Below are 23,119 nucleotides of genomic sequence, written 5' to 3'. Positions count from 1 at the left end.
AAAATAAACTCCATTTGGTTCCATTTTGTACACTCTTGAGTAGGAGGGATGTGCCGATGAAACATTTTGGCCGATATCCGATATAATTAATTGGTGTTATGGCCGATAACCGATATTACCAATGTTGATATGATCTCATTATGTATTGAAAAATTATGAAAATAATTTGTCCATTCGGAAAATTACATGTAACAGGGTATCTGCACTGCAGGCTTCGGCAAGTCAGATTTAACTTAAATACCTTTTATATTTAATATTGTGAGCTTGTAGATCTATTCAAGCTGTTCATTTGGGCTAGTTTATCTGTAAAGACAGACTGATTAATCGGACCTCTGATTGATTAATCGAACCGATGCGGATTAATCTAAAAACAACTAGAATCGGTCGATACCGATGTGTTTGCCGATGAATCTCCCATCACTACTCTTGAGTTATGGGGGGTCCTTGAAATTAAAAAAAGTTTGAGGAGAACCAATGAGGTATGTGAAAGGCCAATGGAAAAAAAAAATATATATATATATATTTTTATGTCAAAAAGTGGGTCTAAAAGTGGGCACCCCACGTTGCCATTTTGAAAGAATGAAAGGGCACATAATGTGTTTAATAAAGTTTGAGTTTCGGTACGCAGGCCTTCCTCAGCGTTTCAGAAGGCCTGCGTGCTGAAACGCGTTCGTTTCTCTAGGTGGACTGCTGCTGCATGTGATTTTATGAAATAAAGAAACTCAAACTGTATTAAGAGAGTGCGGATATTCCCCTTTTTCCATTGATCTTCAAGAATCTGCACCCATCAACTACAGAGACTTGACTCCCTGAGTAGAGCACGCCTTCACCTATAGCGGAATGTGAAAGGCCGACGTACTGCTTTGGGAAAGATGTTATAATAACATGACTGTCTCTACTCTGCAGAGTTCAGTGAAGATCAACCAGATCAGCCTAGATGAGAGTGGAGAGCATGTGGGCATCTGCTCCGAGGATGGAAAGGTGAGATCTTCACTTAATCAAACCAATCCATTTAATCAATTATTAAAAAACATAATAGAATCGATAATTTAAAGGACAACTTTTTTTTTTTCCAACCAAGGTTCATGTTTTAGGTTGTTATTAGACATTATTGTTATTTGTTGTTATTATTATTAGACGATTAACGATTTTAGCTTTTTTTGACAGTGGGGGGGCATTCAAACAAGTGGCTAAATATGTAATTTTATTTTTTTTACAAAATGTTACGCCGTTTTCTTTAATATTATTTACTAGTACTACTAGAACCCAGGAAATTACATCTGGCCACAAAAGATCACGGGATCTATTGAATGTGAAGGGGGAGGTGTGACAAACTGACATATTGAGCCTACGACACATAGTATGGCACTATGGCAGCCCCCCTAGTAGTCAGTTGTTCGTTCAGACACACAGAAACCCCCCCCCCCCCCCTCTCTTGAATAGTTTTCATTTAGTTTTAGTCGCATTTTAGTCACCAGGAATGCTTTAGTGTTAGTCAAGTTTTAGTCGACTAAATATCATCATAAGATTTTAGTCGTTTAAATCTACAGTTGATTTAGTCGACTAAAATGTATTTTGGCGGGCCTTGATGCCGTCGTAATCACTTGCTGAAAATAGCCGATCTACAAGCCCACACTGCGACGCGTTGTGAGCTTGTAGATCTGCTATTTTCAGCATGCAACCAAGTGTAAAATGACATACTGGATATCTTGTCCACTAGTCCCTTCCTAACATTTTAGTCTAGTTTCTATCTGTTGACAAAATTGTCAATACATTTAGTCTCAGCTTTAGTCATCACAGCTTAGTTTTCATTTAGTTTCCATTTAGTTTTCCTCAGTGAAAAAAGGTAGTCGACGAACATTTTTCGTCTTAGTTTCAGTCGACGAAATCAACACTATTTTGTGTAACTGACACTGTAGTAGGAAAAGTTTAAATGTGGAGATAGGAGGTTTCTTATATCGCTGATATAATGCCCCCTCTTCTAAATCTCCTGCATTATCAGCTTTGAGGGTTCCGGTGATTATGCTAATGATCCGAAACGCTAGGGTTTTTGGTGCATCTGTAGTATTCTCTTTTTTTTGCAATGAATGAATGCACACACCCTACTCTCAGAAGATAAACCTGAACTTTTTATCTTCTCCATAGCTACACATAAATCTGCATTTCCCCACCCCACCCCTCATGATGTCAAGATTTAACCCATTTTGGTCGGGAACCCCTTTTGGTGTTTTAAACATTATGTTATAATTTAGCTATTGAAAAATAGCAGATCTACAAGCTCGTAGCGCGCCACCGAGTGGCGCGCTACGAGCTTGTAGGTCTGCTATTTTTGAAAAATCGTAAAAAATGTGGCGCAAATCTTTGAATATATATTCTTTCAAAGTGAATGTTTTTAACTCGGGTCTAAATGGGTTAAATATATATAAAAAAAACATCTTATGCCCATTTGTAGTGAAGTGGAAACGATTGCACTCTCATCCACTAAGCTGTCAGTCAGCCATCATCAGCCATCATCAAGTCTATGGATCCCCCCTCCAATGCTCTCCCACCTTGCTGTTATCTTGTCTCTGCTCATCATTACCACCATCCTTCGTGGATTCTTACAGTCAAGATATGCTCGCTGATATCACCCCCTCCCCTCTCCCCTCCACCGGCACTCTAGCGGCAAAAAACAAGATCTTGTCGCAAGAGAAAGTGGAGCAGACAATTAAAATCGTTGCCACAGCAATTGTTTGTCCTCATCCAATTCAGCTGGCTGTTTAATCCTACGAAATCTAACATAATCCTCAATCGTCGATGCAGTTCAAAAAAGAAGATCGCAGCAGAGCATGATATTATTTATCCTTTAAAAATAACATTTTTCCCCTTTGTGCGTGTGTGTGCGTGCGTGTGTGCGTTGCGTGCGTGCACGCGCATGTGAGGGTCTCGCATACAAGAAAAGGTTGCAGTCACGCACTAGTTGGAACATTAGAGTTTGCCGTAGACCACTGAGGCAGCAGTTAAGACAAAGATTAGGGCCCTTGTTTCTAAGCCCTGGGGGGTTCAAAGAATCAACCTGTCCACTAATTGGTGACCTGGTGGAGAGGTACAGGGAGCCAATCAAAGCCTTTTTCCCCCACTGCAATTCCCCCTGTTGACCTCAAGACAGGTGCAGAGTCAGACACAGCAATTAAAGCAGAAATGTTGAGTATTCGTTTGCCCTTGCCATTGTTTCTTCTTTCTTTTTTGTCCAGGTGCAAGTGTTTGGGCTTTACACAAGAGAAGGTTTCCATGAGAACTTTGACTGTCCCATCAAAGTAAGTTAGTTTTTTCTCTTGTTTGTTTCTTAACCCATTAAGACCTGAGGCCGATTCTACAAATGCCATCTAAGTCAGTAGTTTTCAAAGTTTTTCGTGCCAAGGACCCCCAAAATGACATGTACAGGTATTTGGCAAATTCTGAAAATGTTTTGTGCCAGGGAACCCCCCCCCCCCCCCCCCCCCCCCCTGGGTTCAAATGTAATCCCTGTCTTGTCACTCAGATTAGATGTCATTGATGTTTCAAATTATAATTATAAGAGGAAGAAATAGAGTCCGCAACACTGGTAGAAAACTCAGCTCCACTGGTTTATTGATTGAACGTTTCGATCACTGGGATCTTCTTCAGAAATGTGATTCCTGAAGAAGAGCCCAGTGATCGAAACGTTGAATCAATAAACCAGCGGAGCTGAGATTTCTACCAGTGTTGCGGAATCTATTTAATTCCTCTTGTACTGCCTTTTGTCCAGCACCTGGGCTAGAGTGGAGGTGTATGCTCTATTACCTTTGTCAAATTCTAATTATTACATTACTAATTCAAATTTTGTTAGGGTTAACCCAAGTTCACCGGGGGCTGTAGTTGGTCCCCTCCTTTTCCCCACTAGGCTAAGGGCTGTATTTTGAGTGTCTTAAGTACCAGGTCTTATGACTTAACTTAAGACCTGGAGGTGTGGCCAATGCTGTTTGGCCACTCAAAATAGATAAACAGCATTGGCCACACCTCCAGGTCTTAAGTTAAGTCATAAGACCTGGTACTTAAGACACTCAAGATACAGCCCTAAATCTCTTAGCCGAAAATGGCCGATCTACAAGCACGGACACTTTGTGAGCTTATAGATCGGCTATTTTTGCCAAATGTTTGCCTATTATGACATGCCCGGAATATGGACAAGAGAGGACATCCCACATTAACGTATGTGGATGTACTCAAGAAAGACGCAGCAGCGCAACGAGCTGGCCAGATGTATGGAGAACCGGGATGACCGGAAGCGACGATGGAGGGCTCGTCTGACGACGACCTAGAGCAGTGGTTCCCAAAGTGGGGTCCGGGGACCCCCAGGGGTACTTGAGGGAGTTCCAGGGGGGACCCAGCTAAATGATAATGTGGAACCAAATTGACCCTTATGGGTCTGTAACTCTGAGAGTGTACAAATGGAACCAAATGGACCCTAAAGGGTCAAATGGACCCTAACGGGTACACTCTCAGAGTTAAATTAGCATTGATTTTACAATATAAATTGGGGGTCCCAGAGATAGAAATGCTATTCAATGTGCGGTCCGTAGACTAATGCATGTCAAACTGGGGGTCCTTGAAATTAAACGGGTTGAGAATCACTGCTAGAGCCGTAAAAATCTTCTCTTATTGGGGTCCCTGGCATATCTTTTCAAATGGGGGTCCGCAGGCTATTTAGTATCAATTTGGGGGTCCTTGACATGAAAGAGTTTGGGAACCACTGACCTAGAGAGATGTTGATCCATTTAAAAAGTTACCATCCATTTTTATTTACTGTTATTTACTTATTTTACCCCCTTTTAAGTTGTTTATTAATTATTTCTGTGAATGTAACCATGTGATCCCTTTCTTTGTATCTTAGTTATGTACTCAACCTATTGGTTTTATACCTGTATATATGTTGTGTGTATCTTAGTTATGTACTCAACTTATTGGTTTTATACCTGTGTATATATAATTTATCTTGTTTGTATGTCTGGCCTCGTGGGGAAAGATGGTGGGTGGGTGGGGAGGATTGGGAAAGGAGTTGTGGGAGAAAATATAAAAACAGAGTTGTATTTTCTTTCTGTGAAACTTGCATAATATGATGTCATACTCTTTGAATAAAATTTGTTTAAAAAAAAAAAAAGTTACCATCCCAACTCTGATCACCATGCTTTTGTCTTCAGGTGGTGTCATTGCATCCTCAGTTCAGCAAATCGAACAACAAACAGTTTGTCACCGGTGGTAGCAAGGTAAGTTTGAAAGAGATTTGTCACTTTGAGCTAGGGTCTGGATCCAGAACCGGAGGAATTCTGGAGAAACCGGATCCAATATTGAGCAACCGGAATTGGTTCCATCACATTTGGAACCGTTTCAGAAACCGTTTTCACACTTTCAGAGCTGGTTATGTGGACTTAACGTCTGTAGTTCTCAGACTTTTACATGTCATGGACCACCATAACTCTGAGAGTGTACAAATGGAACTTACGGGTACATTTGGTTCCATTTGTACACTCTCTGAGTTACAGACGTGTAAGGGTCCATTTGGAACCCATAATCGTTCAAATCCTAAAGGATCCCAACCCTACTTTGAGTTAGGGCTGGGTGGACTAAATTAAATATACGGTAACAATATTTTTGAAAATAATGTTTATTTTTTGGAAAATAAAAACGGATGCTGTGAGCTTGCAGATCTGCTATTTTCGCTATAAAAAAACAAACATTTTTACAACAGTTATTTGTAAGTATAAGTGATTAAAACCAGAGATAAATGCCATATTACAACATCCAAAATCCAAGAACATTCCTAGTATAGGCTCGTATCACGATATCTATATAATATCGATTGCCCAGCCACAATTACAATGCTTTTTACAATGATGTCCGGGATGAAATGGAACTCAAGCTGAACTCAAGTGCTGTTCGGCAATGCTTCAATCACAAGCACAGCAGATAGATGTCATTATCATGCTGGTCTATATAGTCTGTTGAAATTCTGAGCACATAATACCGTGACTCTTTTCAAGGTCGTTTCTGCCATACTGTACATGTGAATTGTCTGTATACATTGTATATGAACACACAGATCAATATCTTCCGTTTTGAAAGGTGTAATGTTGCCCACATTTATAGAAAACGACACATGCGCAGAATCAACATGAAAACAAAACACGTTTATTCTGCACAAGGTATATCGATGTGTCTACCATAAAAACAGTGGTGAGGGAAAAAACTGTAGTTGTGATGAAAACCACCCACTGTTAGTAGTGTTACTTTAACATTTTCTTTCAATTGGCACTGATTTCTGTTCCCTTTCGGAGAGCGGTTGAAGGCCTCCACAAGGTGCCTGTGATGGAAATCAATAAGCCCACAACAGGAGCCACATCCTGTCAAAGGCAATTGAATTCTGTCTCTGCCGTTCCATTGTCATATCATGTCCCATGTGGAGAAAAATGTTAAGCACACAAAGCCTAATTCATGCTTCAGCGCCGCAGCTTTTTTTTTTTGCTTGCTGAAAATAACTGATTTTCCAAGCTAACAACGCAACGCCCTCCTTCCACCACTTTGGTAATAGCAGCCGGTCACTACACATACTTAGACGTGTGTGTGTGTGTGTGCGCGTGCGTGTGCGTGAGAGAGAGTGTGCACACACACTAAGATCAATAAATCAAGAAAAAAGCACATATCTTTGTGCTGAAGGCAGTGGTGTAAAGTACTCAAGTACTGTACACAAGTACAAATTTGAGGTATTTAATGGTTTGTTTGTTTCTTCAGTACTTCTTCAGTACTTCTTTCAACACTGGCTGACTGGCTGAAGGTCTGACTGATGTGGCGTTGATGTTACAACTCTGTGGTCACGCCCTAACACGTATCATTAGGGCTAAAACATTCTAACCTGGAAGTACATTAATAAACACAGTTGCTTGTACTTAAGTACAGTGCATGAGTAAATGTACGTAGTTACTTTTCCACCACTTCTGGTATATCACATTCAAATACATGATAGATTAAAGCTCAAATCCCTTATGATATTTGCAATAGCCTACCTGTGCTGTTGAGTGTTGACTAGTACAATACATGTATTGCAAATATAAGAAGCTGTGATCATTATTAGTTATTACCACTAGATATAAATAATGTAAGAAATGAATAGTGCACTGATTAAAAAAATACATGAAGTTTCGAATTATCTCAGATCTCAGATTATCAGAGATTCACGATTAAGAAACTCATCCATTCACTACTACAGTGAGTACATATGCTGTCCTCCATTGCCCTCTAGAGGTTAGACTGCACAAGTGCAACCCCCAGGCCCAGACCATTATTTGCTGATATTTTGAGAGGCATTTAGAAAAGGCAGTTTCTGTGCTACAGTGTTATTAGGATTTTCTTTTTCTTTCTTTAGGGCACTACACTACAATGATTCAGTTCCAGTGCTGTTGCTCAGTTAATAATGACTATAATGACCGAGCAAAAAAATATCCCCTCGTGGGAGACATATTGGGGATTTTGACCCCTGGCGTCAAAATTAAAAAAACGTTCGCTCTGAAAGAATATATATTCAAAGATTTGTGCCGCATTTTTACGTTTTTTCAAAAATAGCAGACCTACAAGCTCGTAGCGCGCCACTCGGTGGCGCGCTATGAGCTTGTAGATCTGCTATTTTTCAATAGCTAAAGTATAACATAATGCTTAGTTAAAACACCAAAAGGGGTTCCCGCCCAGAATGGGTTAAGATGTAATGAAATGATAACAAATACAAAGATAAAATAATAAACTAATTCTCCCGAATCCCTCCTCAAGCTCCTCCTGTATGAAAGGAACTGGCTGAACCGCTGGAAGACGTCTGTTCTGCATGAGGGTGAGGGCGTCATCACCAACGTCCAGTGGAGAACCAACCTCATTGCCTGGGCCAACAATGTGGTAAGACCTATAATGTTTGTTAACACCATGGAGGCCCGGGGCGGAGTTCTCAGTCAAGTTCAAGGTCATGGTCAAGTGCCTAAGCCGGAGATTGATAAATAGGACGGAGATTAATGATATCAAAACCGATCGCTTCGCTCCACAGCCTAGGAGCGCTTGTTGCCCAATCCGATCACATGTCAAACAGTGACACGTCATCGAAAATGTTCCCTGCCTGTTTAGCTGACAAAAACGAAAATCTTAAAACGATCATAATTCCCGATCTAAATCATCCCGTCTAATTATGAAAAAAGATCCTGTGTTTGACGGCCTTCCGCGGTCCAGTCGCTAGTCGCGATAGATTTATTCTTACCTCCCGTTGTTGTCGATCGACTCTAGAGTGGTGTGGCTATTGTTAGCTGCTACACAGACATGCACAGCAACTTCCGGTGCGCCGGTAAAAGTGGTCCGGGCGCTATAAATGATGGGCACACACATGGATGAAATGGATTAAATAGTTCCGGGCTACTAAGGTGTTAACACACCCCCATAAAGGCTAGCAAGTTGCCTGTCTGTCTTTTGACCAATACTCCGTGGAACATTTGCCACGTTAGGTGTTCAGGGAATACCACTTATTATTAGTCAGAAACAATTGAAATCACTATTATATGTAACATTCCAATTTTACCCTGGATTTGAACCCAGTTTCCTGCGCAAGTGCTGATATAGAGCCTGCCTGCTTGCTCGGGGGATAAATTGAATCTTGACCATCAAGTCAAAATCCGTGTCAGATCCCGTGTCTAGGTGAGACATGACCTTTTGACCTTTGTAAATGTCTCAATAAAGAGCAGGGAGACAAAATACAACCACCTCAAGTTATATTAACACATTTTGTGCTCAAGACGTCCACAGACGTCCTAGGAATTACCGCATGTAGTGCCCAGGACGACGTCTGTGGACGTTCTTTTTTTTTTTTTTTTTTTTTAATGTCAAAAAGTGGGCACGCTGGGTCGCCATTTTGAAAGATTAAAAGGGCACATAATGTGTTAACATACATTAAGTGAGGCTTTAATCAGAGGAAGGTGTGTGTGACTGCCTCCTAATCATTTCATTTTTAACAGACTGTAAGCCTAAAAAACAGCCTTTGTTTCAACTGATGGGGGGGGGGAAACAAATCTTTGTTTTTCAATTTTGGTTTAGTTTAGTTTATTATTTACACATAATAATACAGGTATACAGATAAAAGGTAATATATATATTGAAAATCATACCCGTGTGAACTGAGTGGTGCAACTCCCCCCTTACACCCCCCCCCTCTCTCTCTCTCTCTCTTGCTCTCATTAGCAGGCAACAGTGCAGCACAATTTCTCTCTCTCTGTTTCTGGCACGACAGCGCCCCTACTGGTACTCATGAGTCACACACAAACATAGGTTAACACAAGTCACATAGGTGTCACACGGACACGGACATTGCTGTTCCTTGGAGTGGTTGCACCACTCAAAAATATAAATTACAGATGTGCAGGAGAGGTAAAGTTATCCGGCCTGGGTATGTTTCACACGATCCTAATGTCATGTTCATGTTGTGTTTTGCCAGGGGGTTAAAATCTATGACATCAGCACCAAACAACGGATCACCAATGTGGTGCGGGATAACATTGGTCTGAGGCCTGACATGTACCCGTGCAGCCTGTGTTGGAAAGACAACGCCACGCTCATCGTTGGCTGGGGCACTTCCATTAAGGTTAGCCTTGGATAGTTATTTTAATTAACCGGTAATTATGAAAATATATTTGTGATATGTTGGATATATTCTTTCCTTTCTATCCCTTCCTCAGATATGTGCAGTAAAAGAACGAAATCCAACTGAAATGCGAGACCTGCCCAGTCGCTATGTGGAAATAGGTGGGTATTGAAATGAATACGCCACTAATCAAAACGATTATTACTTTGTTTGTCAAGTATTATGTTTTCAGTGACAAATTCCATGTGGCATTAGTGATGGGCGTTACAAATGAGGTTACTTTCTGTATTGCTTTAATGTGATAAAATAAAACATTTGGATTTCATAGAAGCCAGCATGACTTCTATGGAAGCATGTTGTGTAGTAGGGATATTTCCGGTTGTTATTTTAAGTCTCCCATAAAATCGGGGATATTTCATATAAAAGCAAAGGTTAAAGCCTCAATCTGTGATTTCTTCACCTGGTTGGCAGTATGTAGAACAGCAGGAACAACTAAAACATCATAATTGTACACACTGTATTGTGCTAATTGTTTCACATTGTTTCAAAGATCACACATTAGGACCTGGTCATACAAACATTTTTCAGTTTTTTTTGTTCAAGATTTTGTTTCACTCTAATATCCACATGTACTGTAGTGTTCTGAGTGACTCACTTCTCTTACAAACAGTGTCTGCATTCGAGACTGAGTTCTTCATCAGTGGCCTGGCACCCTTGGCAGATCAGCTGGTTACCCTGTACTTTGTGAAGGAAAACTCTGAACACATGGTAATAACGGTTGCTTACACAATCCTACTGTTTGTGTACAGTGTGTGCGAGTGGTGTTTACGTATTTAGGTCAACCAAATGTCCTCACGAGGATAGAAAGATTAGGGAAATCCTTCAAAGTGGGGGATTTTTTGCTGACTGAAATGTGCCGTTTCAGGACCCAAGTCTCTGGAATTAGGAATTGAATTTGTGTAACAATTATATCTTCTCTGTCGGGTGGAAACCTCATATGTCTAAAATTGTTACGTTTCAGGATTCTAATATTTTTAGCAAAAGTAGCAGATCTACAAGCTCATAAAAAGCTAGTGAAGTTAAAATAAGGAGATAAGAGATATCATACCATATCAGAATAGATGCTAATATTATGCACGTATCGGATGAAGGTCAAAGTCAGGATTATTGGTTGGGGAGTTAATAAAGAACGGTCCTCGCAAGGAAATTAACACGGATGTGTTTGTATGTGACCAGGATGAGGAGTTCCGAGCCCGGCCTCGTCTCGACATCATCCAGCCTCTGCCAGAGGGATGTGAGGAGATCTCCTCAGATGCACTGACAGTCCGCAATTTCCAAGACAACGAGTGCAGGGACTACCGACTAGGTGAGACAATTACAGACGATCTTAATCCAGAGCGATTTACAGTAAGCAAGGTAAACACAAGGTAATCGCTTACTGTAAGTCGATGCCACATCAAATGCATTGGCATAGTAATCTAGGATCATAGGTAAACCAAGAACCAAGAATCAGTCTAAAAAATATATATTATCTGAACATTGATATAGGATGCCAGGTCTACAAATTAATCTGTCATCTGTCTACATAACATGCTATCTAAATCAGAGGCGTATCTACAATAAGGCGAGGGCAGGCGTCCGCCTGTCCAAATCCGTTTCTGGCCTGGCCAAAATCCATACAATGAGAAAAAAAGATGACAAAAACAAGACCTGAGAACTATTAATGGACAGCTGATTGGCCGTCGCGGTAGAGCGCGACCCTCAATCACCCATTGGAATGTAAATGCATGCCTTTCAGCCTTTGTATCCTACTCGTCTGGCAGGTATATCTCTTTGAAAACCTTTTGTGCTACGATTGTGTGCGGGGAGACGACAATTAACACATCTTGCCTGTCCAAAATGTAATTCTTGCCTGCCCAAAATGTAATTCCTGGAAACGCCACTGATCTAAATTACATACCTTTTAAATTGCATTACCTTTGCATAAGCCTGCAAGGTCATCAAGGTTAGGGCAAGTGCTAATAAGGGCTAAGGGTCTAAAGAAGTGAGTCTTCAGATTATGGCGGAAGATTGGGAGTGAGTCTGCAGTTCAAACTGCAATGAGGTTTGTTCCACAGTTTGGGAGTCTGAAGGGATAAGAGCCTAGGACGTGTGGAGCGTTTTCCCAGATGTTGTAGGGAAGATTCTAACAGCTTCCCTGTGTTGCCTGATCTGAGTGAGCCTGAGGAGATATAGGAGAGCCAAACCTTTGGTTGCTTTGTAGCAACATCAGTGTTTTTTACTCTGTAACACAATTTAGTAGTTAATCACAATTACGCTATTTGTTAAATACAATTAATTGTAAAATACCATGATCATGACAGCCTTAGGTGGGACTAGAATGTAAACCACCCTGAGGGAAATGTCATGCCACTCTCCACTGTGTGCTCTGATTTCATTACACTTTGATTAAATGCAATTGTCGTTGAGATCCAAAATGGAAGCACGCACATCTCAAAAAACGGGTGTTGAACAAAAAAATATACATACAGAAAGAATTTAGGATGTCCGCACACCATTCTTAAGCTCCCAGTAGTATTTTATTAGGATTCAATGTTTCGACCCTATCGGGTCTTCATCAGGAATGAATTACAACAGAGTAGGCCTACTCATTCCTGATGAAGACCCGATAGGGTCGAAACGTTGAATCCTAAAAAAAAATCCTACCTTCTTTCTAAATGCAATTGTCACCTTCCAATTAGCCAATCAATTCTCTCTCATCAACAGAGCATTCCGAGGGTGAGTCCCTCTTCTACATCATCAGTCCCAAAGACATTGTAGTGGCTAAGGAGCGAGACCAAGACGACCACATTGACTGGCTGCTCGAAAAGAAGAAATATGAGGTTGGTATTGTTGTGTTGTACGTACAGTATGGTGTGGTCGGGTTGCATGAATGACTCAGCCTGTGGCCCAGTCTGTGGAGCCATCTGATTTCATTATAAGGGATTGAATTGTTTATTACCCTGCATGGTATGGTACTGTGTGTGTGTGTGTGTGTGTGTGGGGTGGAAGTTGAATGTTGAATTTCACTTTTGGGTTGAGAATTTACATAATCAGCCGTATCTCAGGAATGACGAGACAGAAGAGATGTTTGTGTATATGGGCAAGATTTGGGCGTGTTTTTAAATTCTTTCATTTTGTCTTTCTTGACTTGCTTGGCCTTTTGACAGGAGGCACTGATGGCTGCAGAGATCAGCTTTAAAAACATTAAACGACATGAAGTCCAGAAGATCGGGATCGCTTACATTAACCACTTAGTGGAGAAAGGAGACTATGACACTGCTGCAAGGTAATTTTTTTTTAATAATAATAAGCTAGTCAGTATAAACTATCATGAAGTCGTCCCATAAGTAGATTCAAGAGTTTTTTTTATTTCACCTTTATTTATTCATTAAGATTAATTGAAAGTAAGCTCTTTTTTCCAATGACGCCCTGATTACAGTAAACATAGCGTTTTTTCTTTTACCAAAACAGATGACAAGATAATGGACATTTCAAAATTTCAAAGAGTGCAAATACAGACGGATCTCAGAGTATTCCTCGCAAGCTGTTTAAAGCAATCAAGTGAACTTTAGCTATCCAGTTTTAAAACTGACCACAGTTCCACAGGGGCACAGTAATGAAAGGCAGTCTTACCCTGCTCAGAATTTACAGTGGGAATGTTTAAAAACAAGTAATCTTGTGAACAGAAGATGAGATGAAAGGTACAGTTGTGGAAGAATGATTTAAAACTTTCTTCTGATGCATCATTTTGAACTACCGTCGTCTTTGCAACGTAAACACTTGAGGCTAGTATACATTCAATTGTAAAGATGGTACAGATTATGGTACTTCATCATAGTGTGAAAACTGCCCAAAACATTCTTATGTCTCCCATTCAGGAAGTGTCAGAAGGTTCTAGGCAAGAACATGGAACTATGGGAGAATGAAGTATACAGGTTCAAGACTATTGGTCAATTAAAGGTACGTATTGCATTGCAGGTCAGGTCTGCTTTGGTTCAACTTCAGTATTTAAACCAACCAACCAACCATTTGAAGGGATGCCTTTTAATACTGATTCTGTTCACGTTACAGTTAGAGATGTACCAATACCATTTTTCCATTTCCTGATACCGATTCCGATACCTACAATATTGGTTGATACTACTGATCCGATACCCGTGTGTAATTTAAAAAGTATCTACTACAGCGGTTCTAAAAGTAGGGTCCATGGGGTGTTAGCGGGTTCCATTAGGGATACTCCGATCCGTTTTTTTGGGACCGATCGGAAAATATGATACATTTCAAACGCAGTAAAAGGAGAAAATAAGAAATTTGAGAAGGAAAAAAAGATTTAAACTAATTACTATGGTAGGCCTCTACTCTAATTACTATGGTAGGCCTCTACTCTAATTGTGGACTGAGAGTCATACGTGATCACAGGACTGGACGACTGGTTGTTTTTTAACCAGTTTCGATTGTCCTTTAAAAGCTGTGAAAGTGGGGATCTCCCTCATAAAGCAGTTGTGCGACAAACCGAAGCATTCAAAATGTTACTGTGAATTAAATGTCTTCATGTGATGAATTAAGTGGTATCGGATTGGCATAGACTGGCATACTCGCCAATACCGATACCAGCATTTTAGGCAGTATCTACAGCTTTTCTGATATTGATACTAGTATCTGAACAACTCTAGAGCATTCTGCCTCTCTGTCCTAATCTAGGCCATTAGTCAGTACCTGCCCAGAGGAGACCTGCGCCTCAGACCTGCCATCTATGAGATGATCCTGCATGAATTTCTCAAGACTGATTATGAGGTACAGTACACACGGTCCCCGATAATCCTGACGGATGACTGACTACTTCAGTATTAAGACGTTGGTTGATAAAATGTTTGATCAATGTCAAGTAATAATCTGCTCCTATTTTCTGTGCTCCTCTACTAAAGGGTTTTGCCATGTTGGTCCGGGAATGGCCCGGAGAGCTCTACAACAACATGGCCATCGTTCAGTCCGTCACAGACCACCTCAAGAAAGACCCCACTAACAGCACCTTGCTCACCACATTGGCAGAATTGTGAGTTGATGCTGGAGTACTGTAGAGCCAACGTGCATTATCACCACTGACATTATCATGTGAATATTGAATGCTACAGACCCATTGAAACTGGGAAAGCATCACTGTCATTTTAGATTTTACCATTTGCTACTGCTAGATATAGCAGATATACAAGCTCACTGCGAGCTTGTACATCTGCAATTTTTTTATGTTTTTGAAAAATCTTGAAAGTGTGCAAACTAGAACTACTGATTTAGAAGGCCACTTCGGTGGTATTTGATTTAAGTTGCATTTATAGCTGAGCACCCACTGCCTAAACTAAGGGCAGCAACCAGAGGAAGCGCACCTGCCTTTCTTTCTTAACTGATTTAGAAGGCATTTGTACAATCGGCCTCAGGTCTTAATGGGTTAAGTATACTGGGAGCGCTGCAGTAGCTCACCTGGTAGAGAGTACCTTATCAAGGCTAATATGGCTAATCCTTGCCACGGCTGGCCTGGTTTCAAATCCAACCCGAGGCCTTCTGCTGCATGCCACTCCCTCTCTCTCTCCCTCTCCCTCCTGCCTTTTCTTGTCTCTACTGACTGTCAATGTCAAATGATATAGATAATGCCCAAATGTTGAAGTTACAGCTATTAAAAAGTGTGCTAAAATTATGGCAATGATCATGACATAATTTACAATACAAAAAAAGAGTAGTGTCATGATAGTGAGAAGACACGGACAAGAAATTGGTCTTCCCAGCTTTTCACTTATGTGAAAGTTGTCTTTCTTCATGCCAGGAAATCTAGTACCTTGGCTGGCCACATTTTCACTGAAGATCTCCATGATGATAGAGATATCTCTAGACAGTGCCGCAAACTTTATGCCCAGGCTTATATGTTGGTTCAGTATGCGTTCAGGTCCTGTCAAGTGTGCACCTTTTTAAAGCATTTTGCACTCTCATGTATACAGCTTGGTGCACATACAAGAAACGTAGAATGCAGGGCTTAAAGTGGCCTACAATGATGGCCTACTTAAAGTCCCTAGATGGCATAGTGCCAGTCACCTGTTTGTAACGTGTGGAATCCATACATGTGAGTGAGGCTGTCGTATTAGTCTTAAGGCACTCTATGTATGGATTCATGTCTCGCCTGGATGAGCCTCGGAACAGTATTATTGAGGATATAGTCATTCCTGGGAAGAGCTGTCTCCGGTACTCGTCCAGGCTGCGTAGACACTGGAGAGTCGGCCTCTATTTATGATTTTTATGTTTTTTAGCTGTTTAAAGGAGCATTCAGTGATTTGGGTGATTTGGAAAACCACCCAGTCCGCCCCGGTGGGGGCAAGTGCACCAAGGCCCGCCCCCACTCGATCATGATTGGAGGAAGGCCCCTCTCATCCTGATTGGATGAAGGTTTTGCCACCCGCCACCAAAACTGAAACTAGGGTTTTTTGACCCCAGGGGCTCACTGGGGACAGGGAGGATTTCCTTATATGGTCAGCACACACTCTATAGTAGGGAGGATTATCCAGAAAAAAATAAGTGATATTTGAATTAAGTCAAATCACTGAATATACCTTTAACTTGCTTATTTTGTCTGTTTTTTGTATGTGCTCTCCTGAGTGTCTGGAATAAAGTTTGAATTGAATGAACCTAGTTGATGTTGGATGCTCATACCATTCCCAGGTACACATACGACCAGCGTTATGACAGAGCCTTAGAAATCTACCTGAGACTGAGGCATAAAGATGTCTACCAGCTCATCCACAAACACAACCTCTTCTCTTCAATAGAGGACAAGATTGTTCTCCTCATGGACTTTGACAAGGAGGTGATGGTCATATCAAAGGAGCAGTTCCCCAAAAACATTACTTATTTTCTATGAAATTACAGACCCAATGAAGTCTTGGATTCATGGATATTTACTTCTTTTTTTTGTCGCATCCTGAGCGTTCCTAATTTGACGACCGGCGAGAACATGCTAATGTTTCTGGTCCGCAAGTCTCCTACCGGAGACTACGCCAAGCATCAAATTATTGGTTTTAGGAATGTGACAAAAACAATAAAATCTCCATGAATTCAAGGCTACATGGGGTGTGTAATTGATAGCAAATTCATTTTTTGGGGTGAACTACTCCTTTAAATTTGTTTTTCCATTACCTTTCATTATCACTGTAGACTTCCAAGTTGCTTTTTACTGTATGTTAAGAGCGAGATAATTAAAATGCTGGTGTTGTACTCCTTGTCATCATGTGACGTGATAGCATTAAAAATACATGTTTTATATAATACATCTTACACATGTATAAAACATTACGTCCAGGGATTGATGTTAACAGCATGTGTGAACTGAAAAATATATTCTCTCCTTTTATGTTTTCAGAAAGCTGTTGACATGCTCCTGGATAATGAAGACAAAATCTCGGTACGTTTGCTTGCCTGCAACCTTTCGATCTCTAGCTATCGATGCCACAACAATTCAAGGTCCGCTAATAATCCCATTTCTCCTCTGTTACGGCGATGCAGACGGATCGAGTGGTGGAAGAATTGGCAGACCGGCCTGAGCTTCTGCATGTGGTGAGTTGATGCGCTGTATATTCATGCATAAGAGAGCTCGACTTCTACGCTCTTAATCGAGAGCGATTTACAGTAAGCGAGAACAACACAAGGTAATAACATCAAATGCATAGAAATAGTCATCTAGGCTCATAAGTAGACTAAGAACCTAATATCCGTCTAACAGTAGAATATCTGTACAATTAAAGTATATGTTATAGAATGCTATGTATACATAATATGCTATCTAAATTACATATTTTAGCCTTTGCATTCGCCTGCGAAGTCGTCATGGCTAGGGCACTTCTGATGTCTAGGCCAGCGTTTCTCAAAGTAGGTTGCTGGGACACAGGTTCAGGTGCGCCGCAGAATACTTTGATAATATTAGAAATGTATCAATTTAAGCAGTTAGACCCTCAATAAAATTGGGGCAACGGTGGCCTAAAGGTTAGAGGAGCGCACATGTTGCCGAAAAGTTCCCGGTTCGATTCCCCAGACTGGCAGGAAAAATCAGGTGGGGAAGTGAATGGTCATCACCCAACACCGCTGAAGTGCCCTTGAGCAAGGCACTGAACCACCAACTGCTCCAGTGGAGCTGCTCAGTGACCAACAGTATAAGACTGGTTGTACTGGTCAGCTCCCAGGTTTCTATGTCTGTCTGTGTGTTTCTATGTGCAGGGCGTTGCTGAAAATGAGCACTCGTGCTCAGCTATACCCTGGGTAAAAAACGTATCAACGATTAATCGTTGTGTAAAAATGTATACCCGCGACAGCCCTACTGGTGTCGACACCTGTGTGATCCCTGTGTGAACCGATCATATCCCTCTCTACAGTACCTCCATAAACTCTTCAAGCGGGACCATCACAAAGGGCAGAAGTACCACGAGAGGCAGATTGGCCTGTACGCCGAGTACGACCGACCTAACCTTCTACCATTCCTGAGAGATAGTACCCACTGCCCGCTCGAGAAGGTGAGACAACATAGCATCTGACTGCTAACAGTCATAACCCACCATATAAGCTTTTTAAGCGCATGCTAAGATTATGCAAGGGGCTTGCATTCATTCAGTAGCAGGGTCTAACATTCTGCTGGTTGTCTTTGTCTTTTTTTTCTCTCAGGCTCTTGAGATTTGTCAGCAGAGGAACTTTGTGGAGGAGACCGTCTTCCTGCTCAGTAAGTGAGCTTATTAACTGATTGATTGAATACTTTATTAGTCAGAAATGTAATACAGAAGGAGGTTCAGTAAGACATTAAGGGCCCTATTAAGCAAGTGGAATCTAATTACATATAATTTTACAGTTTTTAAGACGTGGGGGCGGGTGCAATGTCATATTACAATTATGGGCCAGGTAAGAAGCGCTTTCGACACCCCGTGGTGTGAGCAAAACGGCCTTGAATTAGTCATGGGAGTGTTTAAGGGAGTTTTGAGGCTTACCCAATGAACATGTCCGTACTATTCTCTTTACGACACCAGCTGATGATGCGCCCTTTTCGGCAAGTGGTATTACATTTCTGCAGACTGGCACCATAGACATGACATGACTTTGTCACATTTGGGTTAATTATTCATATTGCACTGCATGCTGTCACCTTTATGCCTCCAAAGAACAGATCCACAAGCTGTCACAGCCATGATGTGCATAGCTTGTAGGCCTATGTCTCTATTTTGTTAAGTAACTTGCAGTTTTCATTGGAAAGTCATTACAGCGGCGCAGCCATATGCTAAGGGAGGGAGATATACGCACATCATCACTTCATTTGTTTCTGTTCTAAGCATGAAAAACAGCTGTAAAAATCTTTATTCTAGTTCATTTGATTCATAAATGAATAACTAAGACTTTGAAATGGCACCTACCTATACCTTTCAGATCGGAATGGAACTGCGAGTAGATACGCAGCATTGGCTGGCAAATTGGCAATCCATGCGTAATGTTCCCAGAATCGTCTAACCCCCGAACATACAAGTTCGTTTGATATTGTTTAATTCGATAAAAATAGAACCATGTACCATACAGCGAATGAAAGCAAGATTCCTAAGGAATATGGGGATTTTTACATTTTAAAAAACGGTTGAGAAATGAGAGAACCATGAGTGTTTATAATATCAAATATTATAAGAATAATATGAAAGACAAACGGGCTGTGAAGAGCTCAGCTCACCATCCCGACAAGGAGGAAATATAGCCTATAGTGCATGCACGTATATGCACTGACTGTTGCACACACGCTCTTTATTTGTTTCTATTGAAAAACACCAGTAAAATAACGTTTATTTTATTTTATTTCATTCGAGTCACGACGAAGGAATGAGTTGAAATGCCATACGTGCGCCATGCGTATTGCTGCGGCCCCAATGTTATGGTCTTCGCTCGTAGCATTTTATTGAAGAAGAATTGAGTCGGGTGTGGTACAGCGTATGAAAGCAAACTTCCCAGTGATTATGGAGATGTTTTAATTTTTAAAAAAGGTTTAGAAATGAGCGATATATGACCCTTTATAATCTCAACGAGAAAGCCAGACAGCTCGCTGTTGCCATGTCTCATAGAAACAAGTAAATAGGTCTATAAACATACTCCCAAAAGAATCGCATATAACAGGGGTCTACAACCTATTTTAAATGAAGTGCCATGTTTTTATTTTCTAGATAGTGAGTCTGCCATATCAAGATTCCTTTTAATGACACCACATTAAAATTTCCAGCATATTTTGATTGTCCACAAATATAAAGTTCTTCCTTCTTTTTACATATTTTCTTGCACATTGTTAGAATGATCATTATAAATATATATCCCCCTGCAGTCAGAGTTCATTGTTTTAATGAATGAATGTGATGCATTGTGAGCTGGTAGATCTGCTATTTTCAAAAGTAATCTTTGCAAAAAGTGACAATTGTGGAATATTTTTGAAAAATGTTATTGAAACATTTAAAAACACAAATCTGTCATGGGGGTCACTGGCTTAGTTGGGCAAATGCATTAATCTGGGGGTCCTTGACATGGGAATGTCGCTGTGTGAGGATCACTGGTTTAAACAACATTAGGAGAAAAGCCCAAATAAGCACTTTAGAAACAAGAAAAGCAACCACAACTACCAATATTTACAAGCATCTTTGCAGAAAAAGAAGCCGCTTATAATAAACAGACATGGCAACACTCCAGCAGCACTCCAGAGCCGCTCAAGTGTCAAATCAAACAGTGCTTTTTGCTTTTAAGACGTGGTCAGACCCAGGCGGAATCGGTATGCGCTGAGTGTTTTTAGGTCAAGGGGCTTAATAGCAAATTAGCGCAAAGCGAAAATAATTAACATATGGACACTCCCCCAATGCTAAATTATGCAGGAACGTGGTATTCCATATGAGTGAGCGCTCACCACGGCTTCCATAATACGAAAAGGCGCAGAGCGAGGGCGAAATCTGTATTACCGCATGGGTTTTTCGTCTTGCTTAATAGGGCTCTAAGGCTATAAGGACACACAGGAAACACAAAAACGTCCTGGGGACTTGTTTCCATTGTGGTCCTGTACAATGGAATTGTATTTGGTTCAACACAATAATGCATATCATCAACAAATATAAAACGATATATGTGCAAAGGAGAAAAGGGGAAATGTCGGCAGTGAATATCACCTCCTTTCTATGGGAAAATGTTGTTTACCTCCTCCGGAAGGTGTTTTATTTTTCAGGCCTGTTTTGAAAGAAACCAGTGATTCACATATTGTAATGGATGGTGTCAGGGCATTCCACATTTTGGTGGCAGAGCGTAGAATGAGAATTTGTCCTCTAGTATTTTACTTAATATGTTTCCTTTCTACAACTGTTTGGAAGAAATTAAATATTTTACCATACCTCTCCCAGGCAGGATGGGCAACTGCAGGCGAGCTCTGCAGATGATCATGGAGGAGCTAGAAGACGTGGACAAAGCCATAGATTTCGCCAAGGAGCAGGATGATGCCGAGCTCTGGGAGGATCTCATATCCTACTCTATTGACAAGCCACGTATGTTACAGTCATCTATTGACAGAAGCAACTCCATTCTACCATTCCCATCTCTCTTTCTCTCGACTCTCTCGGCTCTCTCTTTCTCTCGACTCTCTCACTCACTCACTCACTCACTCACTCACTCACACACACACACACAGACACGTTCATGTAATATATTTATTTCTTGCCTCCGTAGCATTCATTACTGGCCTCCTCAACAACATCGGGACGCACGTGGATCCCATCTTGCTCATCCATCGCATCAAAGAGGGCATGGAGATCCCAAACCTCCGAGATTCACTTGTCAAGATCCTTCAGGACTACAATCTACAGGTCGGAAGACGATCTGTAATGCATATGTCTTTGTTTCTATAAATAAGTACTCGTGCAATCACAAAACCCCAGATCTTTTCCACATGTTGGAACTGACATTATTGTTTTACTAATTTAATGTAAGGAAATTAGATCACTGAATTGGCCTAAATTGCTGACCATGACAGGCATTTATTCCAACTGACTATGTTTTGTTTCCTTGTATCTTAAGATTCTGCTGAGAGAAGGATGTAAGAAGATTTTAGTGGCTGACTCTCTCTCCCTGCTCCAGAAGATGCATAGAACACAAATGAAAGGAGTCAGGGTAGACGGTAGGTGTATTGTTATTATTTATGATTATTTATTGTCCCTGCCAGGCTGTGTGTCCATGTGTTTGTCTGTGAGCAGCTAATCTCCGGCACCGTTGGACCAATTGCTATGGAACTTTGTACGCGCACTCCTGTGAGATTGAGTCCAAGGACGAAGCTCTCCCCCAGATGTTTCTGTTATAGCACCACCAAGAGGCCAATGTTTTTTTATATTTATTATCTGCAGACTGTAATCCAATGCATCCATCTTGCCATAAATATTATGACCAGAAATATTTCAGAAAGTGTGCGTTTGTCATGGTTTTAACTGAAGCACAGGATAGTATAATAATTGAAAAATAACAGACTTTTTGCTACTACTCTTACAGATTTCTTTACTCACACAAACGGTACACATTATCTCTGGGATCATGTGATCAAGATGTACAGTATATGTCTAATTTGTTTTTCCCCATTCCAATTAGCAACCCCGCCAGCACACTTTTACAGTTATCTATGGTTTTGCTTGGATCCTGCAGCTACATTATAGGGACTGAGAGACTAGTTGAAACTGAATCAGATCAGCTAACATAGGGAAGCTGTCAGAGCCTTCCCTGAAATATCCGGGAAAACTCTACACATGTCCCTGACTCTTCTCCCTTCTGGCTCCCAAACTGTGGAATGATCTCCCCATTGCAGTTAGAACTGCAGACTCACTCCCAATTTTCCGCCGTAATCTGTTGTAAACATTCAATTGTAAATTGAATGTGTAACGCCGTTTTTCTTTGCGTTTCAGAGGAGAACATATGTGAATCGTGTCACGCTACAATATTGCCATCAGGTGGGTCGTCTGAATTATGTTCCAGTTATTCTGTACTGTACACTGTGCTGTCTTTGTTATCCATTAATTTGCCTCATCCATTCATGCTTTTTACTCTTGTGTTTTAGACATGGCTAAACCCTTTAGTGTGATGGTATTTCACTGCAGACACATGTTTCACAAAGACTGTTTACCATCTTCAACAGTAAGTACCCGTGCTATACAGTCATTGCTTTGTCCCCAATAGCTTTCTAACTCTACACATCCTTAGCTGTGACATTCACGATGCACCTTTGTTCTCTTTTGATGTTGGTTTTATTTTATATTTTTGCAGTCTCTCCTACTACAGTCGCTACTAATCCAGAGAACTCTAAGGGCCCTATTAAGCAAGTGGAATCTAATTACATATAATTTTACAGTTTTTAAG

General features: G+C 40.9%; 1 protein-coding gene across 1 annotated transcript in view; it reads left to right on the top strand.

Annotated features, from left to right (window-relative positions):
- The window catches only part of vps41 (VPS41 subunit of HOPS complex), a 35,765-nt gene that overhangs the window by 8,977 nt on the left and 3,669 nt on the right, over positions 1 to 23,119 (top strand). Inside the window, exons 5-27 of the mRNA XM_079489450.1 lie at positions 907 to 981; positions 3,234 to 3,296; positions 5,199 to 5,264; positions 7,816 to 7,935; positions 9,512 to 9,658; positions 9,753 to 9,819; positions 10,329 to 10,426; positions 10,895 to 11,024; positions 12,425 to 12,540; positions 12,868 to 12,986; positions 13,579 to 13,660; positions 14,402 to 14,494; positions 14,626 to 14,753; positions 16,403 to 16,547; positions 17,100 to 17,141; positions 17,243 to 17,293; positions 18,106 to 18,243; positions 18,392 to 18,446; positions 21,127 to 21,267; positions 21,449 to 21,585; positions 21,797 to 21,896; positions 22,669 to 22,713; positions 22,821 to 22,897. Of these exons, the coding sequence (XP_079345576.1) occupies positions 907 to 981; positions 3,234 to 3,296; positions 5,199 to 5,264; positions 7,816 to 7,935; positions 9,512 to 9,658; positions 9,753 to 9,819; positions 10,329 to 10,426; positions 10,895 to 11,024; positions 12,425 to 12,540; positions 12,868 to 12,986; positions 13,579 to 13,660; positions 14,402 to 14,494; positions 14,626 to 14,753; positions 16,403 to 16,547; positions 17,100 to 17,141; positions 17,243 to 17,293; positions 18,106 to 18,243; positions 18,392 to 18,446; positions 21,127 to 21,267; positions 21,449 to 21,585; positions 21,797 to 21,896; positions 22,669 to 22,713; positions 22,821 to 22,897 (2,235 nt within the window). The remainder of the gene's footprint in view (positions 1 to 906; positions 982 to 3,233; positions 3,297 to 5,198; positions 5,265 to 7,815; positions 7,936 to 9,511; positions 9,659 to 9,752; positions 9,820 to 10,328; positions 10,427 to 10,894; positions 11,025 to 12,424; positions 12,541 to 12,867; positions 12,987 to 13,578; positions 13,661 to 14,401; positions 14,495 to 14,625; positions 14,754 to 16,402; positions 16,548 to 17,099; positions 17,142 to 17,242; positions 17,294 to 18,105; positions 18,244 to 18,391; positions 18,447 to 21,126; positions 21,268 to 21,448; positions 21,586 to 21,796; positions 21,897 to 22,668; positions 22,714 to 22,820; positions 22,898 to 23,119) is intronic.

Source organism: Electrona antarctica, assembly GCF_951216825.1.
Source record: "Electrona antarctica genome assembly, chromosome: 20".
NCBI classification, from domain to species: Eukaryota; Metazoa; Chordata; class Actinopteri; order Myctophiformes; family Myctophidae; genus Electrona; species Electrona antarctica.
The sequence above is the reverse complement of the archived record's forward strand: the minus strand, read 5'-3'. Positions and strand labels throughout refer to the sequence as shown.